The 23,850-nt window shown below is 33.6% G+C and overlaps 1 protein-coding gene across 9 annotated transcripts in view; it reads left to right on the forward strand.

Annotated features, from left to right (window-relative positions):
- The window catches only part of MAPK10 (mitogen-activated protein kinase 10), a 298,691-nt gene that overhangs the window by 214,585 nt on the left and 60,256 nt on the right, over window positions 1-23,850 (forward strand). For 8 of the 9 annotated variants that reach the window (XM_029943656.1, XM_029943612.1, XM_029943604.1 and 5 more), the window contains 4 exons: window positions 3,286-3,344; window positions 4,414-4,552; window positions 5,232-5,397; window positions 7,867-7,938. In XM_029943656.1, the coding sequence (XP_029799516.1) occupies window positions 3,286-3,344; window positions 4,414-4,552; window positions 5,232-5,397; window positions 7,867-7,938 (436 nt within the window). Of the gene's footprint in view, window positions 1-3,285; window positions 3,345-4,413; window positions 4,553-5,231; window positions 5,398-7,866; window positions 7,939-17,902; window positions 17,975-23,850 lie in introns of all 9 variants that reach the window. The other variant, XM_029943666.1, reaches the window with a different exon arrangement.

The raw sequence follows: 23,850 nt of genomic DNA on the forward strand, positions 1-23,850 counted from the left end.
CTGTATGGAATGTCAGATGGTGATAAGCACTACTAAGTAAAACAAAGCAAAGAAGGAAAATTATTCTGGTCAATGCTGGGTGGTGGGTGGGCTTATTTTTTAAAATAGATTGAGCAGGAAAGATCTCATCAAAAAGGCAAATTTATGATGTATGTACCCATCTCTAAATTGGTCATGCAAGAAACATGATACTTCTAGAAGGTAACTATAAATGATGGAAAGGATGATTCATGAGAAAAGTCATTCTACTAAACCAGTTTCTTCTTTCAGTATATTAAATAAAGGCAGAAACAAAACTAACACCATGGCCGTACAGTCTATTTTTATGGTTAGCAGAGAGTATGAGAAATACCACGGGCAATGGAAAATGGATAGATACAAGCAATGAAGCAACAGTATGGGAGATTTTGATAGTGCTCTCCTATAATTGTATTTCCTAATCTTCCTTCCAGCTCCTATAATACAATAAACACATTGTGGAGAAATTCCCACTTACTTGGTGAATTTGAGGGAATCATCTTCCCTGTTCTTGACTGAAATGTAGAAGTTCATATTTATGATACCTAAAAAGAAGTTCCCAATTGAAAGAATTACCTGTAAATGGTTTTCTACCAGTTACCCCCTTTTATGTGTATATTTCCATGTGCATATGTGTATGACAATGGAAATAAATGTCTGGAACTTGTTGAGAGGAAGTTCATTTATGACCAAATGCAAATTCCACATTAGTACTTTCTTAAAAATGTTTAGTTATTTTTGAGAATGAGAGAGGGCATGAGCGGGTAAGGGGCAGAAAGAGAAAGACAGAGAATCCCAAGCAGGCTTTGCACTGAGATGGGGCTCAGACTCATGAACCGTGAGATCATGACCTGAATTGAAACCACTGGGTTGGGGACTTAACTGACTGAGCCACCCAGGCACCCCTCCACATGAGTACTTGTCATATTAAGTAAAAGCAGTCAGAATGCAGAGCTTTGTAAATGCTGTGGAAAGTAAGGTAAAACAGTGAAGTAATCCCAACATATCTTTAATAATAGAGAAGATAACCCATTTAGAGAATGAATACTTAATTCTAGGAAGTGATGGCTAATGTGATTTCTGAGCCATAACAAACATTGATTTATATCTACATTTTAAGATGCTGGAATAAAGACACTGAATCAGATTCCTGCATTAACCTGTTGAACCAAAATGAAAATACCTGTGATAATATGTTTCTAAAGGGACGATTTTTAATTGATTATTGGAAAGAATTAGAATTTACAAAGGAGCAAAGAAAGAACAGATGGAAATCAAAGCAAATGAAGGTGGTAAAGCAAGGACATAATAAAAGGGAAAATAAGAATTTTTTAAAAAAAAGTTTCTATTTATTTATTCTGAGAGAGAGAAAGAGACCAGTGGTGGAGGGGCAGAGAGAGAGGGAGAGAGAGAATCTCCATCAGGCTCTGCACTGTCAGCACAGAGCCCAACATGGGCTCTATCTCATGAACTGTGAGGTCATGACCTGAGCTGAAACCAAGAGTCAGATGTTTAAGCGACTGAGCTACCCAGGTGCCCCAGGGAAAATAAGAATTTATAGTGAGAAATTTACCTTTTAAAATAATCTTGATTTACTCAAAATTGTAATGCTATTTTCTAAATTAATTTTTGAATACCTAGATTATTTACCAGGTGATATTGGTTAGCCTTTTTCCATATTTCAAGGTTATTTGTGTGCGTTGTGTGTATGTGCCCTGTGCACAGTCTCTGATGTTTTTTGTTTGACCAAATATCAAAATGAGTTACTTTGCAAGATTGATAAAATACTAGAAAAGCAGGCCCACTATGTATGTGTGATATACATACAATGAGAAAAGAATCACATTTTTTCAACACCCACTATCAGTATACAGAATAAGGCACTTCTGGGGCACCTGGGTGGCTCAGTCAGTTGAGCGTCCATCTTCGGCTCAGGTCATGATCCACATTTTGTGGGTTCGACCCCTGAGTTGGGCTCTGTGCTGAGAGCTAGTTCAGAGCCTGGAGCCTGCTCTGTGTCTCCCTCTCTCTCTGACCATCCCCTGCTCACGTGGTCTCTCTCTGTCTCTCAAAACTAAATAAAAAACATAAAAAAAGATAGTTTCATCACGTCTTAAAGATATTTTGAAATAATTGTACTTCTATATGTATAGTCCATACTCTAAGCTTCCTTTGGAAGAGATGATCATCATTTTCTTAATATGTAATATCCACTGCCATATATACATTTGCTTGTGTGTATGTGTGTGTGTGTGTGTGTGTGTGTGTGAAAATATGCATGGTATTGTGATTTTTTTTGTTAATAATTCCTCAACAAGTGAAAGCTTCATGTGGCCTGAAGCATTCCCTGGACTTGACAGCATTTCTCAGATATCTAAAATCATATTGTTTTATTTTTATTACTTTGTATGTTTCTATACCACTTAGAAAATTTACTAATATTTATTAATTTGTAGTTTAAATATGTTTAAATCTTAAACTTGGACTTATACAGTTTTGTGAAATGGTTGCATCTATCCTGTGAGAAGATTGTTATACCTATTTTTTATTTTTATTTCCCACTGACATTAGTAGAGAATATTTACTTATGCTAGTAGGCAAACTTCTTTGCTACCTAATATATAAAATAACCAAAGCAGGCAACAAAACATTTAAGAGACAGAATTTCAGTAACTTTTTAAATACATTGTCCACTAAATTCATTATTGATATCATCTAGGATATACCTTTCTGCAAACATATCAGTATAGCATTAGTTTAAGTCGTATTTGCATGTGAAATAGAAGCAAAAGAAACTAAAGTAGCAACATACACAAAAAAACTTAAATTGGAGCACCATCTTGTTCATTTGGAGGAAAGACATGAACTTGCTACATCTTGTTGGGTATTTTGTTGTTGGCTATTGTTTTCTTACATGGCTTCTGTTTTTCCTTAATTATAGTACAACTCTATATTCTACCAAGGAGAATCACACTTTAAAGCAATAACAGAATTATATATTTTCTCTGATTCTTCCTCCTGCCTAAGAATTTGAGCTTTTTAATTGTATTTAACCTGAGGACAGGTATCATATGTCCTTTCTGAGTACATTTTTCTATGTTCTGAGACAGTTCTAGAAGCTTTTTTCCAACTTTTTCATTTCTACCATAGCACTAGTGTATGACTTTGAGTTGGATTAAATACTTGATTCATATGCTTTTTAAATAATTCAATCTCTCTTCTTTTCTTTCTCTTCTTCTTCTGTCCTTTGTACTATTTCTTTTCCAGATTATTAGTTTATTAAATGTCTTCACACCCCAGAAAACACTGGAGGAGTTCCAGGATGTGTAAGTAACAAAACTCATGAAAGAAGGGAGAGCATAGCACTCATAGCAAGGGAAACTGACATAAGTTGACTCATTCAAGGGAAATTGACATAAATCAGCAGATGAAATCTCTTGCAGAGATTAAAGGGAGATAAGAGCTGACAGCAAATGAAAGAGATCCAGTGATAGAACAGAAGGTTCTGTTTCTGGTGTTCTTCCTGGAAAGATACTTCTGCTTTTTTTTGACCTCTGGCACTTGTGTTTTGTGGTTCTATGTTCTTGGTTCAATCAGAGAAGATTTATTATTTATTACGTATTTTTTATTATTAATTGATTCTGTGAAACTTCTGAAATGAGTCTATTCACTTTGAGAAATATCAAGAAAAGGGACATGATAAAAGTCATTTTAAAATCTTTACTTCTATTTTTTGTGGTGCCTTTGATTTTGTGCAAAAAATAATCTATCCAGAAGTATAGTGACAATATCAGAGGAGAGGAAGTGAACCTTAGCACACTGTCTTGTTTGGCACAGATACTTTGCATTTAATGGAAGATGCTATTTTTATTTATTTATTTTTTAGAGAGAGAGAGTGTGCAAATGTGTGCATGAGCTGGGGAGGGGCAAAGAGAGAGGGAGAGGGAGAATCCCACGCAGGCTCCATCCCCAGTTAGGAGCCCTGTGTGGGGCTCGATCTCACAAACTGTGCGATCATGACCTCAGCTGAAATCAAGATTTGGACACTTAAGCAACTGAGCCACCCAGAGGGCCCCTGATTTTTTTTTTTTTTTTTGTAATATTAGTACTCAAGAAAGAGTTAAGTGCATTCAGGAAAAAGTGAGGACAAGATGAAGGTAGAAAATATATGGGCAGGAGCCACACACTAGTGAATGCTGCTTCTGCTGGTGACTTTGTGGTAGAGTTACCATGGCTAACCTATATGTAATACTTGGACGTTTTTCATATTCTCAATTCAATCAAAGGTAGAGCTGAAAAGTTTGGAACTTACAGATTTAGGAGAGGATTCTGACCTGTTTGAAGGCCTTCATGGATTTTGTGATTTGGGACTAACCTTGTGGATTTACCTTCCAGTTACTTAGTAATGGAACTGATGGATGCCAACTTGTGTCAGGTGATTCAGATGGAATTAGACCATGAGCGAATGTCTTACCTGCTATACCAAATGTTGTGTGGCATCAAGCACCTTCACTCTGCTGGAATTATTCACAGGGTAAGAATACATACTCCAGAATTAGAATTAAGGTGCTTTTGGAGAAATGAAAGAGCTACCACAGATTGTTTTCTTCATGTAGTGGGGGTAGGTTGAATATAATGTACTTCCTCATTTCTTTGACAATAGAATTAGCACCAAGTTCACTAACATACAGAAGAACATTAGCTATACTTTAGTTGATTTTGTTTAGCATTTAGTTTCAGCTCATTGAGAGTCAGCTTCTGGCACCTCATGTTTTCTAGGTCCTTGATTGGCAAAGGTCGTATGTGCAGCTGAAATAAGACCATACATTTCCACAGTTCGTTTCTGGCACTATAAAGACAGCTGCCCTGATTTGCTCTTCTGTCAGGCCATGAATGAAAAATAAGCTGAAAGGTTTATGTTGCCATAAGGAAAAACCTCACAGATGACAATAAACGATATGTTATTTATTCTAAGAGCTCTTCCCAAGATGAGCCTAAATTATAAAATTGATAGTACATTTCTCTTCTGGGTTTAAGAAGTTTTTGAAGATACTTAAAAATATATTTTAAAAACTGAATCATTTGCTTTATTTAGAGCTCTGTGGGCAAGGTTACCCTATCAGGACTACTGCAGGACTGCCATATGGATTGATAGAAATCATGGGTTCCATTTGCTTCTGGCTTTTAATTTCTTCTCTTTTGCCTATCGTCAGGATTTAAAACCAAGTAACATTGTAGTCAAGTCTGACTGTACATTGAAAATCCTCGACTTTGGACTGGCCAGGACGGCAGGCACAAGCTTCATGATGACTCCTTATGTGGTTACGCGGTATTACAGAGCCCCCGAGGTGATCCTGGGGATGGGCTACAAGGAGAACGGTAAGGAGGCTTCTGCATAGCAGCCACAGGAACCACGAAGAAAATGCATGTATGTTTTAGATGGCCAAGGGCAATCTTCTTTTTCATGCACGTGAATGTATATTTTTAATACGGCTGCCAGCTTTCATATTCAGAAGGTGTTTAAAAATAGAACTCGGAAGAATCATTCACTAAAAATGTGAAGGAGGTTTCTGAAAAGTAAGCTTTGCTACAAGAACACTAAAATGTTATGGCTTAAAAGCATCATGGATGGCATCTGATTAAGCAGTCAAGCACAGATTGATTAGCACACATGCTGTAGAGATTGAGAAAAATTGCTGTTTGGGTCGCAGCTCAACTCAAAGTGAGCATGAAAACAGGAAGACATCTGTCTGTTGCACTTAGCCACTTGGTTTTATGGCTTACCTTAGATTGATGGCTCTAGTCCTAGGAGAAGACAAAAAGATATCACAGAGCCTTGGAGCAAGAATCTTTACAAATGCTCATTGAATAGTCAATTTAGAATAATCCAAATTGTTCAAATTAGGTAAGAGTCTCTTTAATGCTTTAAGCTGCTCAGTAAGTAATATTTAGGATAGCAATTACCTAGTAAATATTTTCAAACTCTGAATTCTAGAGGGAGAAAATATTAAATGTTATATTACTGCTTTCATTAAAAAAAATCTAGTACTTATGAACACTTCAAAAGAAAAAGTAGAAGCTTAGAAACGTATTATGATTGATTACATTAAAGGATTTATAAAATACCTATTAGAATGAACTGCAATATATTATTTTAAAAAGAATATCTCTAACAAGTAATAATGTAGCATATTAAAAATATATCCAATATATTTAGGAATTAAAATTGTTTTAAATTAAGATTGTATATATATTTATATATGCTAAATATACATTTCATGCTTATTTTATGTTTTATTCTATTTAATTGGTAGCTGTCTATTTTTATAAGTTTTACAAAAATAATTATCTATGTATTTTTATGTGCAGGTGCTACAGGGTACCTTTATGAAAATTCCCTGGTCACCAGTTTAAACAAATTTCTTTGTGTACTTCCACATTAGAAGAGAGTCAATACTTTTGTGCATTTGTGCAGAAGAAAGGGAAAAGTCAGCTCTTAGGAAAGTCAGGTTCACTTTGGTGAACAGTGGCAGAATTCTGTTACTTTTTGAGTTGGAAGAGGCAAATCTAGTCCTCTTCCCAAGGAATAATCTAACCGTGTCTAACTTCTTTGGAAAAGAAGATATTTACATACATTTTTCACAGGTTATTTGCAAATCATCAAAGGGGTGCCAATTAAACAATTCAAGAAATCAAGGATCTACAGTGGTCTGGGGTGAGGGCCTGAATTTGCATACTGATGGTGTTCCAGATCTTTGCTGCACAAATGGCAGTAATTTCATCCCTTTTCCTTCCCCCACTAGAAAAGGTTGCAAGTTACATCCTTAGTTTTTTCATTTCTCTGGATCTGTGAAGGTGTAGCTAGCACCCTTGTGCTGCCCTCTTGCATATGAGAGGAAGGTTATCATGCAGAAAAACCTGCTTGTTCCTCCATCAGGCATGCCCTGCTCTCCTGTGCACCTAACCCTGCCTTCCTTCCCAAGGAGCATTTCCGCCTAATGTTTTTGCCTAAAGTTCCCTTGATCCTTACTAAAAAGCAAGTTGGAAGAGGGTAAAGATTAGTAAGAGAAGGTGAAGCATGTTTTGTTAACAAGTATAACAACTGAGAAATAAATAAAACAAACAAATAAATAATTTTTAAACACCTTTAATACTTTTTTTCCCTTTACTTCCAGATGACTCCTTTATACATGTGCTAATTGATTATATCTTTATTTTTGAAATACTTCAAATAGAAACTAAAACTGATTATTTATTACAAGGATAACCTCTGAAGGAAAAATTAAGTCCTGAATACCAGCAATTCCAGTACTTCTGCCTGTAAACCACGGCTCCAGCCATTTCCTAGTTTCTTGGATGTGCTTGCATGTACCTTATTTTGAACCAACCAACCAACCAACAAAACAAGCGAAAACAAAGGGAACAAAAAAGTAGTCTCTGGTTGCCCTATTCCTTGTAACTGAGTGTAGTAGAAAATGCAAACAGCCACCCCTGCAGGTTGCCCAAGATTATTTTCTCTACATCCAGCAAATAATAAAAACCCCTTGGTGGCTTTTAGCCACCACCTACCATGGACACTTTTGGTTTAGCTGCTGTCACTCCTTTATGGCACTACCGAGGCAATCTAAGGTACCCATAAAGTAATTTTAAAAAATTAACTTAAGTTCTCAGGCTAAACATTGTTAATGTAATATTACAGTGTTGGTTTTAATTTGTGGGCAACTTTTGGGGGAGACAAAAATTGTACCTTCTAATGAAACTGTTCTTTTTCCTCCTCCTTCAGAGATCAATGATCTTAGTTAACTTTACTTTCCTCCCTTTTCTTCACTTCCCTCTCTCCTGTTCTAGTGGATATATGGTCTGTGGGATGCATTATGGGAGAAATGGTTCGCCACAAAATCCTCTTTCCAGGAAGGGACTGTATCCTTGTACCTTTTGCTGCAGCTTTACCTGTTTTGTTCTCTCTCCCTTTAAACACATAATGATTTTACCAGGAGAGTAAAGATAGAAGCAAAAAGTTGGGTAAGTGGTGTAATTGTGATTTAAAAACAAGTGATGATTTATATAATTTGACCAGTACTGAAGACTACCTACTACAATGATCTAATTAAATTTTCAATGGGTTTTTTTTCTTTAAATTATTTTCTTGTCTGTAACTCAAAATAGCAATGCTATTTTTCATAATTAATAGAGGTCACCAAATCCCAAATTATTAAAATACCTTTGTAACTAGCAAAAAGAAGTCACCATTTGCAAGTATTTTCCGTGTTTTCTCTGAAATTATTTTACGCTTTTACAACATTTAGGCATAATAACTTAGCTCCTTGCTGATATCCTAAGTTTCTGTCTATAGTTTCATTGAATTGAATTACTCTTGACACTATATCCAATCTTAAATAGGTCAATATAGCACATCTCCCTTAAAACATGAACTTCCACATTTAAAAACCATAATTATTATTCAAATTGCCAGAGATCATCTGGGTTTAAAATAGGCTTCTCTTACTTGACTTTGAGATATGATTGAGACACAGATAATTGCTTTTCCAATGAAATTTAGAATTTTAAAAAGCAGTGTTTATTCAGGTTCTACCATTGAGGCCTGTACTAGAATTTCCATCAGAAATTTCTTGGAGAGATATCTATGGTTTAGAATTATTAAGTGAGCTAGTATATTTCTAAAATGACCAAAGGTTTACTCTCTAACAAAGTCACATATTAGTGTCTGTAATATATAGGTAATAAAGTTTACATATTAATAGAGAATATATTATTATGCATAAAAATATCCTGCTAATGCACAATAGTGCAAATCTAAATACAATTGCCAGTTTTACCAGTGATAATGCAAGATTGAGTTCAGTGTATTTATTATATGTGAATTGTTTTAGAAATTGGCAATGAACATGTGGTCCATAAATACTAAATGTTGGTTAATAAGAAAGCTCTATTAAGGAACTCTTTAATTGTGTAAGATTATGATTGTTATTTAGTTGGCTCTGTGACAAGTTTATACCACTGTGAGCACTCATTTATGTGGGCATTTATTTATTCTGCTGGATAGTCGTAAGATAGTCTCTAAATTTCAATAGTAAGCGAAGAGTAATGACATTTTCTAGGACATGCTGTACAGTAGGTAGCCATTAGCCACGTGTGGCTATTTAGTGTTTAAATTATGATGCATCTGAATTGAGATGTATTTTATATACAAAATGCGTACTACATTCTGAGGACATAAAAAGAAAGCATGTAAAGTATCTCATTAATTTTTATACTGATTATTAAAATGATAATAATTCATTTTACTTTAATTTTATTTTAAATTATTTCTATTTTGAGGCTAAATTATATATCCAATGTAGTTGATGTGAACAATATTATAATTCACACTCATATTTAAATGTACTGATTTCATATAAAAGTAGGATTGTGTGTGTGTGTATGTGCTTTTGTCTTCGGAGTATATTACAGACAAAAAAAAAGAGGAACTTCACAATACTCAAAGTGAAGTTGCTCAGCTACATCTTTATAATGCACTAGTTAGTGGAAGATAAAAAGTTCCAAAATATCTCATTTTGTTGTTGTTATAGGTTACTTGATTTCCATGTAGCGTGGTCCTCTAAGATCTAATATAGCTCTTTAGGCATTTATCAGGATTGCTTTTCTTCTCTTTTACCAGTCTTACATTTAAAGGCCAATACAATCAGAAAAAGTCAAAATATTTTCTAACCCAAAATACCCTTCAGAAAAAGAAGCAAACAAAGGTAATAACACCATATTGATAATTCTGTATTCTTCCAATAAATATTTTCTTGGAGGTCTTTTTTCCCCTTTATTATATTTTGTTTTAGGAAAGTATTTGGAACTGACAGTAAATTGTACTAAAATCAATACATAAAATATATATCCCTGATAAAAGTGATCCTAGAAATTGAATAAACTCCAACATGCAAGTTTAGATTATGATAAGGATTTTACATTCTGTATTCCTTTGTCTCCGTGATGATTGTATAAAATAATGGTCTTTGATAGCCTACTTTCCTATGTGATAAGGAGCCTGTATACAGACCTAAAAGTCAGTGGAAAAGTTACATAAAGACATTTATAGTGGAAAACATCTTGCTAAGTTAAATTTTACCTAAATAGGAGTAAATAATTTCCAGATAAAACGTGTTAAAAGAACTGCCATCATTCTGGGAATGTTTCCATTTGTATTTAAATTCTTAGTTTATTTTACCTATAATTAAAATTATAATTTAATGTCTGAAGTCATGATGACATTTAAAAATTAAACTAACCTGTAGTATCCCTATTAAATAGTGGATTATCTTTACTCTGTATTTTTGAGTGGAATTGTTTCATTAATCTTTACATGAGTTATTATAATTCTATGATTAGAGTTTCCCACCAACAATCAGGAGATCAGAGCATTGAACCATGATGATTAGATATGCGTTTTGGGGTTTATGGAGTATTTATGGAGAAAAGATTCATACCAATATTTTAGCATATTGAAAGGATTCCAGCATTTACTGGAAGTAATATCAAAGCTTAGTATAGGCTAATTCACTACTTCTAACATTCTTCAGAGACTTAAAAACAAAGCAATTCCTTTGACTTTCCCTTATAATTATTCAGAGTAATTTTTAAAAAATTTCTCTGAGACTAAAAACATATAGTAATACTCTATAATCATAATCAATATTATTCCCCATCCACAGAACTTTTTATTGTACCTTTTCTTTATCTGAACTCATGAAAAAAATAGTAAAATACCTTGACAAATTAGGAAATCGTATGAAATTATTATTGATGACTAAAGTTTTAGCTATTTGCCTAAATTAAAACTGTATTTGCATTTTGAGAAACATTGTGTGGGTTTCTTAGTTATTGATTTGATCCAGATGATATCACAGCATAGTTTCTTAATTATTTAAGTATCGGCAAAATAAATACATGAAATACATACACACATACATATTTGCTTTTCCATTAATGAATTTGCTAATTTTTTAATATCCAAAGGACCATTTGTAAGATATTTGTTTTTATTGTATGAATAGTTTAATTATAAAAACAAATATTATTATATAATTAATTTTTATTAGAGTGTCATGATTAAAACCTATTTCATAGCATATTTATTGACATGATATATAGTATTACTAAAAGTTCTTAGGCCCATGATAAATTTTGAGTCAGCAGTAAATATTTGAAGTCCATTATTTTCTTTAAGAGTTCAACAATCATAAAAGAGATTATCAATGACTTTACATTTCATTCAAATATTGTTTCTTTTAAGAATAACGGATAGTAAAGTTGATTTTTCTTAGTGTTTTTTAAAGAGATATTTAGTCACTGACTCCCTCACCTACCCCAAACCCCAACCAGGTCATGTGGTATTTTTTATTACTGAAGTCTCATAATACCAGTAGAATTTTTATATACTAAAATTCTTTCCTTAAGCCTACTTCTCTTAGATATATTCTTTTTACCTTTTTTCTTCTATGCAAATGGCAATATCTTCTTTGAGCAAGGCCTGTGAAATCCTTCATCTACATTTCTTGGCCAGAGTTCCTTGGACCTATGTGATATTAAAGATAGGCACACTGTATTCATTTGAAATTGCTAGACCTCAAATTATCTCCAAATGAGGCTAGATCTGACTGCTAAATTAGACCCTATTTCTTTTCCCTCTGAAGACATGAAAAATTTCAATTAGAATGAAAAGGATGTACATACAGACTTGACAAAGAGCCAAGCCATTAAGGAACAGATAAATGATTTGCCAAAAATATATTTGAATAAATAAAAAAATCCTCAAACTTACTGAATGTCATATCTTTTCTAAGTGTGAACATGAAAATTAGGAATAATCAAAGTAAAGTGAATAAAAATTAGAGGTTGTGGATTATACTCATCTAATACCGATAGACATTCTTAATCTTTCTTATTTCTTTGAAATAACCATGTTTACTTTCTAATATACTTTTGCAACTAATACATAACTATAATCTTTTACCTAATATTAAGATGATACAGTATTATCTCAAACAATATATGGCTTATGATTTAAATAAAGTTGCAGTGTAAAACTTCAGTCATTCTTTCATACCCATAAGCAAATGGCAGATAGTCATGAACTTAAAAAAAAATAGGACGCTTAAACTTTATTTCTCTGTATGTACTTGTTTGAAGGAATATATTTTCACCATTAGTTTTACTACTCTTTTATTATTATTATTATACTACTCTTTTATTATTATTACTTTGAGAAAATCTGAGTAAGATAGCAATCACTAGAGTTGGAGCTGGAGCTTCAGGTGTCTGTAAGGATGGAAGGAGGACATAGTTACAAGGAGAAAAATCCCTCCCCCAGGAAGTTGAGACTTGGCTAGAGTACACTAGAGGGCAGGATACAGCATCAAGGTCATAAAAGAAGTTCAGAGAGATATATTGCAAGGGGACAGCAAGTGTGGATGGACTTCCAGAGTGGAACAGAGGGCAAGAAATTGCGGAGCTGGACCTTGATGTCTTGGAGAGGGGCTGCTGAGTGCCCACATTCATAAAGCTCCAGTAGGAGCTGGGACTAGGACTTCTGGGTCCTAGTTCTGGGTCCCCCGGAAGTTCCCTGTCTTCTGGAAATGCATACAGAAAGGGTTAAAATCATGTTATTTCCCCCACTATCCCTCTGCAGTTCTGTAGACAGAGTTCTGTTCATAGAGTTCTGTGAAATATGGAAGGGGAAGAATGACACAAATAATAAAACACATACCTTAGTCATTACTGTGAAATTCCATTCAAATTGCCCTGGGCCCAGTTGGCCCTTGGGACAGAGTCCATGAGCAGTGTGTGGAACACTCTTTCTCCCTTGTGCAGTCAAATATGTTTTGAGCACATATTGGAATAGGACTCTAAGAACTGGTTTCTGGTTCTGTTCACTTTGTTATGTGACATCCCCTAAACTTTAACTTACTTTGTAAAATACTTCCTTTCCCTGTCTCATAGGATTGCTGTGATGATAAAAACATTAGATTTTAAACTTACACATACTTTTAAATACCTTCAAAGAAGAAACAATATTTTAAAAAAATGTTTTCATTTATTTTTGGGAGAGAGAGAAAGCATGAGTGGAAGAGGGGCAGAGAGAGAATGGGACAAAGGATCTGAAGCAGGCTCCACACTGACAGCACAGAGCCCGATGCAGGGCCTGAACTCATGAACCATGAGATCATGACCTGAGCTGAAATTGGACAGTTAAGCAACTGAGCCACCCAAGGCACCCCAAGAAACACAATTTTTATGTTATAAAGTTAATTAGTCTGGGGACACTCCAGCCCAAATAACCTTCAAATTGAATTAGATAAATTATTAAAAATGAAAATAACTAAAAGGCTACCTAGAATAAAAAAATTTCTCTCAAATGATGAGAAGCCTAAATTATCTGTGAAATTTTGACAACAATGAAAAGAAAGAAAAATAAGCTTGCCACTTACTAAAATACTTTTGTAACTTGATGTACAGAATGAGATGAGGATACTTACATTTGTGACCATGTGAGACATTTGGAACCTGCATTTACTATTTGTTGATTAGAAACATGAAAATTTTAAAGAAAAAGATAATTTTTCAAAATTAGGTTTATCTTTGAATTAACTTACTTATTTACACCATAGAATTACATGGATTTTGAAAGATGACATTTAAAATATTTTGGTACAGTAAAAAATTATTTAAATCTTTTTATGGTGAAATATCCTATAAATCTTTTAGCCTATAGTTTTATTTATGGTTTAATATAAAGCTAAAAGTCTTCTCTTTTATGATGTTTCAATGGATTGTTTTCTGTTTTGTAAAAAAAGCAAACCAGGAATATAAAGTGTTTTAAATAAAGGTTAAATATTAATTACATTATGACATAGAAGTTATAAAGCAAGAAAAGCAAGTTGAATGGGTAGACTCAAAGAAAATCTTCCTTTGATTTACTAGTAATAGAATATTTGGCATTCTATAAATTTTATTTTTCTTATTTAGATTCACATGTGCAAAATACGTATGTTTCTTAAAAGTTCTTTAATTCCATCTTTTAGTTTAGTTCCTTCTAATTCTTTAATTCTCTAATTCCATCCTTTCATTGAAGTTCAAAACAATGTGCTCTTGTTAAATATCTAAATATATAACTTTTGAAGCAAACTTTTCAAAGAAATGGTGCTGTGATATTAGAAAATTATACTAAATCTTTTTGCTATTATATTTTGAGGTATGCTTACAAGAAAATTTTTCAATGCACATTGAATCCTATGCTAAGTGGAAGAAATAGGTTAGGGAGAAAAGCAATGTGGTCTTACAAATGTGTTACCATAGCCACATAATCTCTAGATGAAAGACTTCTACCAGGTTGCCGGATATGAATTTACATAGTCCAAAAAATATTTCATTGTGGATTACAACCCAAGCCATTGGATAGAATGTGAAAAGAGCAATAGAATGCTGTCTTTATTTAGATTTAAGCTGCCAGGCCTTATGTTATATCATTTTTGTCTTTCGGCTAGAATAGAAAAAAGATAATTTAGCATAATCTAGTGCCTGACAAATGATACGATGACATTTGAGATTTTTCTCACCTTGAAAATTAATCATCACAATTTAGTAAAACCAAAACTTACATAACATCCCTTCTAGGGAAAGTGACTCAGCTTCTGAATGTCACAATTGCAAATGAATCTGCTTTTTGTCTATGGGAATGCTGATGATGGGAGAGGAAATGTTATAAATCAGAATCATAAAAGCACCCAGAATTCTAAGTGGGCAGCATTAGTGTATAAAACTCTTAGGGAGACCCAAATATAGGCTGTCTCAGAGAACGTCAAAATCCAGTTTCCTATCGTAATTGAATTTGCTAATTCTTCTCAGGTCTATGTATAATTACTATTCATTGGAATATCTTAAAAATCTCATAAGATAATATAGTCTCCTTGCTAAGCACTTATGTGTATTAGTTGAGGGAAAGCTTACCACCAATGTCCATCTCCCCATTCCAACAAGATTTAATGTCAAATTCTTTTATTACTTATTTCCTGTTTTAGTTGTGATGAATAATTCACAAAATCTGATGCAAGGACTTTATCTTGAGAAATAATCATATCTTCAGTGTATAAAAATCCATATAAAACCATGTGCATATGTTGCACTTTTGTAATTCGTAGTAATAAAGCTTATCATTTCTAGGCACAAAGCTTAGCACTTAGGTGGCATTACACATGGATAATCTGTAAAAATAATGAATAGTGAGTAAGCTAAATGGGAATTGGAAATTGGAAAATTTTCTAGGGTATTGTGTTGCTCAGAAAGATACTTTAGAGAAAATAAAATTCACTATATTAATCAGTTCAGATCTAGAGTTTGTATCTCTGCTTTATTTTAATGGAAAGCTTTATGGTATTGACTCTATTTTGAATTCCGACATAAAGATAAATTTTCAAAGATGGTCTCCTTTTACTTTGAAATATCTATATATAGCAAAGCCCCACAAAGGAGAACTGAAAGATATACCAGTTATTAATACCAGTTATGAAACCAACAACTGTCTAGAACCACTTGAAACTGAAGCAACATAAGGATTTAAGATTCTGTTTTGATCACATGTTGTTACTGTTATTGTTATTTTGAGGGGGTGAAAAATCAAGGGATTTTAGTCTGAAAGATAAAAGTTTGCTAGTTTTAGGAGAGCAGTGGTCAGGGATCATAGGTTATATTAACAAAATTTAAGATGGTTATTTAGATGAGGAAGCAGGGTAATTGTTATTTAAATAATGGAAAGAAGTTCAATAGAGTCAGCTGTGATTGAATGTGTGGAATGCCTTTTTAAGTGGTTTTAGGAGTGAAAGGATCACCCAGTGAGTGCCACGTGATCCTTGGAAAGATTTCTTTATTATATCTAAATATAATATTAAATAAATAAACCTTTCCAAAATAAATTTAATTCCAATATAGAATTCATTCTTACTATGTACCAGTCAATGTAGAAGGATCTTTACCAGGTATAATCCTTTCAAATCTTTAAAAAAATTCTACATGATAAATACTATTTACCATCCACATTTTAGAGGATGAAATTTATGTTTAGAGACATGAGTAACTTGACCAAGGTTATAGAGTTAAAAAAGCAATGGAATTGGTTCTGCAGAAGAAAAAATGAGATAATATAGAAGAGATATTTTTGCATTGAATAAAAAATAAAAACAGATGTTTTCTGACTCCCAGATAGATACTCACAGATACTATTTGTGTCAGAAGCCACCTTTTCCAAGTGTTTGAATGGATACAGGCAAGAGAAAATCCTGCTTGTTGAGTTTTTTAGCTCTCTTTATTTTTTTGTCTGTCTTCCACAATATCTATAAAAACAGACATACTGTAAATAGTAACTTAGACTGGTCACTTTAGACAGTATGATAAGAATACTTGCAACTCCAAAACAAATGCATTTTCAGACATCTTTTTCTTTTTTTCTTTAATCAAAGTTTCTCACAATACCAGCCTCTTGTGAGACAGATTATCCATAATTACAAATGCATTAATAATAAAGGGATGCACAACTGTTTGCTCTATCTTTCCCTGATATTTTTGCATGTCACTTGCTTTCCTAAAATGGAAGCAAAACAAATTTGCTTCTCTTGGTATGCTTATCACCTTCAAATCTGTAACCATTTCTTTGCAGTGATCACTCCATTTAGGTGTTAAGTCAAACAATGGAAACTTTGAATTTAACCTGAGTGAGATTGTCACATTGGAAAGAATCTCATGAGGAATTCTTTTAGGTCACTGCCAAATTACAAAATGTAATTTGAAAGTAAGTGGAGCAAAACTATAGTGTACTGCTATTTTAATGCCCTTCCCTAATTGCTCCCCTCAACATCCCTTATTTCTCTAGGTTATTTTCCCCTTAAGAAGGACCTATCTCTCTTTCTGACTTTTCAGTAGGAACACGTGAGTAATCAAGTATGGTTCAAGAGAGAGATTTTACTTTCTTGCTTTGCCTTTTGCCATTTTGCCCCTCCCTGTGTCCCCTCTGCCCCAGCTTACTGGTTTTAAGTTCTGGATGATAACTGGCGACAACAGAGAAACCGTCGTAATTTCACCTTGAATTCCAGGTTTCTTTGGATTCAGTCTCAGAAGCGTCAGCACTTAAATCATGTTGTTCATTTCATGTAGAACCATCCTGTTTTGAAAGCCAGTATTTCTTACCACTATAAAGCAGTCATGTTTATAAGAATAAGACAAGGCTTCCTGTTTAGAAACATGCTCCTTTGATGGGAGTCAATGAAACTGAGCCAGCATATTTCAAAATATTCGTTCTTGAACTGGCATTTCACTTCCAGAAATTTATTCATATTTATAAATAAGAGTAAATGTGTTTTGTAAAAGAAAACTTTTCTTTTGAGGTTGCTGGCAGCTCAGCTTTTTTTTGTTGTTGTTGTTGTTTCAAGTATGGTATAGGAAAAATAAAAAAGAAACCACTTTGCATGTTTCCCATGTTAACACAATCTAGAATAATTTACAATACAAATAAGTAGGATTCTAGGAGATGAATGCAAATTAGACCTTTTAAATCAGAAACTAAATTAATCATTGAATTATAATTGCAAAGTAATATTATCATACAGTGAGTAGTATTGTGTTAGTTCAGTGGCATAGCAGAGGGGGCCCTGACAGTCTTGTGTTCTCACTTCACTGTTTTAAAACACTAATGATCTTAAGGCTGGCCTCTTAACCAGTCAGTGAAAGGTCAGACCATTGCTCAATGGCATGAGTAACCAAGTGTTTTCATTTATTTGCTGTTCTATTCCTATCTTCTTGTTTATCTTCATTTCATTTTTGTTTTCAGTTGACATGTGGTCAGTAGGGTGCATCATGGGAGAAATGATAAAAGGTGCAGTGCTTTTTCCTGGCACTGATCGTATCCTTCTTAGCAGCCAGTGGTCTCTATGGGTATTATTCTCAATTAATTCCCTTTGGTCTGAAACACAGCACTACTGTTGATATATATTCATTGCCTTTGGTTCTAAGAGACTCCCATGTCAAACATTTACCAGCTAGCATCATGGTAGAGTAACCTTGCCTCCCAGCTAGATATAGTGTGGAGAATACAGAATCAGATATGAAACATTCAGCATGCTTTCAAAAGTCTACCTTAAAATTCAGTCCTGTGAAACTTATAACAGTGATATGCTCTTCTCTACTTTTTTTGGTTATAGATGTTTAAAATTAAGTTATATTCATAGCTAGATAATAAATGACAAAATATTTCAGTTTTAAGACTGGAGATTTATTCTTTTAAGAAATATTCACTTGACATGGAAATCTTTTTTTCAATGTTTATTTATTTATTTTTGAGAGACAGGGAGAGACAAAGCAGTGGGTGGGAGAGAGAGAGAGAGATACAGAATCCAAAGCAGAGTCTAGGCTCTGAGCTTTGCCATGGACATCTTTAATCAGTTAGAATTATTTTCACTCTCAAATACGACAGGTTTATTTTAACACATATTCATGCATGCATACATTTACTTCATTTCTAGGAATAATAGATCCAATTCCTGTTCTTATTTTGTCTATATTATTAACAAGTGCAAAAATTAAAACCTCATTAATAATGTTTATATAAAATATCTGAAGAAACAAATTTCTATCACTTGAATAAGTAAATCTTCTCTGAGGTTAGTTAGCTAGTAAAGATACCAGAGATTTGGCAGCATTAAGTAGATGTAGATAATGTGTTATTAGCATATGGGTGTATAATCATCTATTTCCTTAAGTTAAATATTCTCTTACACTCAAGTCACTTATGAAGATATTATATCTATATCAAACTGAGGATAAAACCTCTGCCTACATGGCCATGATTCAAAAATCAAATCAAATCTATCATAATGAGGTTTTAATGTGTAATTAAAAGAAACTTAGTTACTAATGCAATGTATCCTAACGATATTATGATTAGCTACTTGCTTTGGAATGTAATAGATTACTTATGTGGATATATGCAGTTTAATATATATATTCTCTGTATGTATTAAAAGACTTGTTTGGGAAATGACTGAGTTAAGCACTCAATTTTTTGAATGAAAGAACTAATCTAAAATGTTTTATTTAGTAAGAAAACAAAGCTATACTGTTTTTACTTTTATTCTTTTTTTTTAGTCTTAAATATGACACACATTTATTTTTAAGGTTTTCCTGTCTCTGTTGCAGCTTGGTCTTATACATTTTATCATATAACATCTATAAATTTGCCACATTCTTGTGAATGTAATTGCTGTTTAAAAGTAAGTAACTAAATTCCTTCAGATTTAAAAACAACAGGATTTATTTAATTCTAAGGAATTTTAAACTTTATTTTGGTCTTTGGGCATAAACATGAAATAGTTCTTAAGTTTTGGCTAATTTTAGGCATTTGATTGAAATAGACTTTGTTGACTTTGTACTCTGCTTTTTCAGAAGTTCATTGTGGTAGAATAATCAATGACTGAAACAAATATTTGCCACTTCTAAATTAAAATGATTGATTTTCATTACTTACATTTTCTATTTAGAAGATCAAATCAGATTTCCACAACTGAGTTATTAAGTACAGATTAACATTTCTTAGACTCCATTTCTTGGAAGAAGTTGCTTGGTATAATTTCAACTTGGGTATTAAAATCCCTTATAAGTAAAGCTTTAGGTTGCTACTTAAAGTCTCATATGAGATGCCCTTTCAATGCCTGAGCTTGGTATTTTTATATTGAGTTATTTCTGGATTTCTTCTTATAGGGACACATTCTTGAAGGACAAATGCTAATTATTTTCTAAAGTGGCTCCTCTGAGTGTAAGATGTGGTCTTTTAATGATTTCAAACATGTTGGTTAAAGTTTAAATAGTCTTTTTCAAGCAAACAGATTATGAACTGAATGTCATAAAGTTAAACTCTTATAATGCAAGACGTATTATTTTTTTAATTCTCTTTTATTAGAAATGAGTAATCTGAAGAAGCAATAAAATTATATCTCAGTTTATTAGTTAAATAATAACTAATAGTTTATTGGTTAAAATGGAGTTAGAGGTATACAATACATATATTATACATCCATATACTCCATCATTAGAAGTCATGTTATTTTAATCAACACATCCTCAGTTATATGAAGGCATTCTCAAAATAAATGCTAAAAATCCTTGTGATAGGAGTCATACACTTCTTATATAAATCAATTCAACAGCAAAACTTAAGATATCAATAAGGCCTTATACCCTTTATCTTTTAATTCTAAAAAAGTTCAACACATTATTTTTAGCACTGAGAAATTTAGATAGCTAAAAGCAGTTCTTTTTTTAAATGTTTATTTTTGAGAGAGAGAGAGAGGCAAGTGTGCTCACATGCAAGTGGGGGAGGGGCAGAGAGAGGGGAACAGAGGCTCTGAAGCAGGCTCCCTACTGAGCACAGAGCCCCATGCTGGACGGAGCCCCATGAACTCACTAACACTGAGGTTGTGACCTGAATCAAAGTAGGACACTTCACCAACTGAGCCATCCAGACTCCCTTAAAAGCAGTTCTTAAAATTTTATATATTTATATGCCATTGTATTAGTAAATATATTTTAAAGTATATATTAATTGAATTTTATTTGAATCAAATGTTTTTAACTCTATAGAAGAATCAGAACTCAACTTCTGAGATACTTTTGGGAAATCTTAAGAATTTCATTATAGCAGAAATATTTACTTTAAAAATTACAAAATATTTTCTATTATACAGTGAATTAATATTAAATATATAGCTTTTGAATAAGGTTAATAAAATGAGCACATATATACTACCATTCAGATTAAAAAATAGAACTTTTAATCTCTTTGTAGCTTCTCTCCTGTCATATCCTCCATTCTCCAGTCCTAAATACGTTTTTTACAGTCTTCTTGACTTTCCTTATATTTTTTACCACAGGTAAACTTATTCCTAAGCAACATATGGTTTAGCTTCATGTGTTTTACATATTACACAAGTCACGTTATTTTGCTACTTGATTTTTGTTGAAGTCAACATTATAGTTTTGAGATTTGTTCATGTTAATTCATTAGTTCATTTTCATTGCTGAAAAGTATTCCAGTCTCTGAATATTTTACAGTGAAGTTACTCTCCTACTAAAAGGCTTTGGAATATTTCCAGTTTTTGTTTTTGCTTTTACTTTTATAAACAATGAAGCTATCAGTATATATCTCCAGGAGCACATGGGCAAGGTTTTTTTTTTTTTTTTTTACAATTTTTATTTTTATTTTTTGTAAATGCCTGGGCACATAGGGGTATACATTTTAAACTTGACTGTGTGACATCAGGGTCGATTTCTACCACAGTATGTAAATACAGCTGTCTACTCCACAGCCTCACTGATTTGTTTTTAAATTCGCTACCAATCTCTTGGACATAAAATACTAATTCAGTGGAAGCTGAATTTGCATTTTCTTTCTTTCTCTTTTTTGAGAGAGCAAGAGAAGAGAAAAAGAGCATGTGTACATGCCAGCTGGGGAGGGCAGAGAGATAGGAAGACAGAGAATCTGAAGCAGGCTCTGAGCAGTCAGCACAAAGCTCAATGTGAGGTTCGAACTCATGAACCTTGAGATCATGACCTGAGCTGAAGTCAGGTTTAACCAACTGAGCCATCCAGGTGCCCCTAATTTACATTTTCGTAACTACAAGAGAGGCTAAACATCTTTTCCTATGTTTATCAACTATGGATATTTTCTCCTTGTCAAAGTGTCCTCTCTTTAAACAATTTTTTACTGTACTTTTAAAAATTGATTAGTAGGAGTTCATAATATATTCTGAGACCTACTTTTTTGTCACATCTTCCTGTATTTAGATTATTTTCCATTTTTGGAATTTGGCAATCTTTTATTTTTATTATTAGTTTTTAAATGTTTATTTTTGAGAGAGAGAGAGAGTGTGCGTGTGTGTGTGTGTGTGTGTGTGTGTGTGTGTGTGTAGAGAGGGACACAGTAGAAGCAGGCTCCAGGCCCTGAGCTGTCAGCACGGAGCCAAACATGGGGCTGGAACTTTTTCTTTAGCCTCATAAATTGACAATATTATAATATTATTGCACAGTTAGATTTTATTTAGATTCACCTTGATATGAAAGAATTCTATATTTTTCTTGCCTTACCACTACTACTTGCAATTTGGCCCTTTATTTTAAGATTATTTTCCTTTTCTCAACATTAAAAATCAGCTTTGTTTTTCCACATCAACAAAAAATTACATGAAAATAAAAATATGAATATAATGTCTCTTACAATAATATTAAATCAAATAAAATAGACTTCTGGTTTCCAGTTCCACATGTAAGAGGCTTGGAAGTAATCACTTCATACTAACAAGAAGTAAAAAGGCTAACTAGATTTAAAATCATCAACTCTTGGGCACCTGCGTGGCTCAGTCAGTTGAGCGTCCGGCTTCTGCTCAGGTCATGATCTCGTGGTTCGTGGGTTCGGGCCTCTCATCTGGCTCTGTGCTGACAGCTCAGAGCCTGGAGCCTGTCTTCAGATTCTGTGTCTCCCTCTCTCTCTCTGACCCTCCCCCTCCTCACACTGTCTTTCTCTCTCTCTCTCAAAAAAAAATTACAAAAAAAAAGAAAGAAAATCATCAACTCTCTTGGATCTATAAGGGAGGGGAAGACATAAAGAAAACTACTGCTACCAACCATAGAGAAACAGGCTTCATGTCAAGGGTAGAAAAATCTGAGCTGTAATTGGCAAACTTCTAGAAACTCAGTGTGGGCAACTCTCAGATTAAAAGAACTCCAGGTCATTTGTAGCAAAGTGGATGGACCTCGAGGGTGTCATGCTAAGCGAAATAAGTCAGGCAGAGGACAGATACCATATGTTTGCACTCATAGGTCTAACAGGAGAGCAGGAGAAACCTAATGGAGGATCAGGGGGAGGGGAAGAGGGAAAGAGTTGAGGAGAGAGAGGGACACAAAAACTGAGAGACTATTGAATACTGAAAACAAAACAAGAATTGAAGGGGGAGGGGGAGGAAGAAGGGATGTGGTGGTAATGGAGGAGGGCACTTGTGAGGAAGAGCACTGGGTGTTATATGGGAACTAATTTAACAATAAACTATTTAAAAAATAATAAAGAGTCTGTGGGAGAAGAAAAAAAACAGAACACACACACACACACACACACACACAAAATAAAATAAAAAATCTGCAGGGAGAGTCAGTCATGCAGAACCACCACATTGTTAGATTTACCTCCAAAACCTTGATCAGATTCCTACAGAAAATATGAGACAAAAATCATCTCATTTTACCCATAGTGGAGAGGGAAAAGGAATCATTTTTATTTATTTTTTTGTTTGTTTTTTTGTTATTTGTTTTTTAAAATAGGTTATTGTCAAATTGGTTTCCATACAACACCCAGTGCTCTTCCCCACAAGTGCCCTCCTCCATCACCACCACCTCTTTTCCCCCTCGCCCTTCCCCTTCAACCCTCAGTTCGTTTTCAGCATTCAATAGTCTCTCAGGTTTTGCATCCCTCTCTCTCCCCAACTTTCTTTCCCTCTTCCCCTCTCCCTGGTCCTCCATTAGGTGTCTTCTATTCTCCTGTTAGACCTATGAGTGCAAACATATGGTTTCTGTCCTTCTCTGCCTGACTTATTTCGCTTGCATGACACCCTCAAGGTCCATCCACTTTCCTACAAATGGCCAGATTTCATTCTTTCTCATTGCCATGTAATAATCCATTGTATATATATACACCACATCTTCTTTTTTTTTTAATGGTTTATTGTCAAATTGGTT

Source organism: Suricata suricatta, chromosome 1 (assembly GCF_006229205.1).
Source record: "Suricata suricatta isolate VVHF042 chromosome 1, meerkat_22Aug2017_6uvM2_HiC, whole genome shotgun sequence".
NCBI lineage: Eukaryota > Metazoa > Chordata > Mammalia > Carnivora > Herpestidae > Suricata > Suricata suricatta.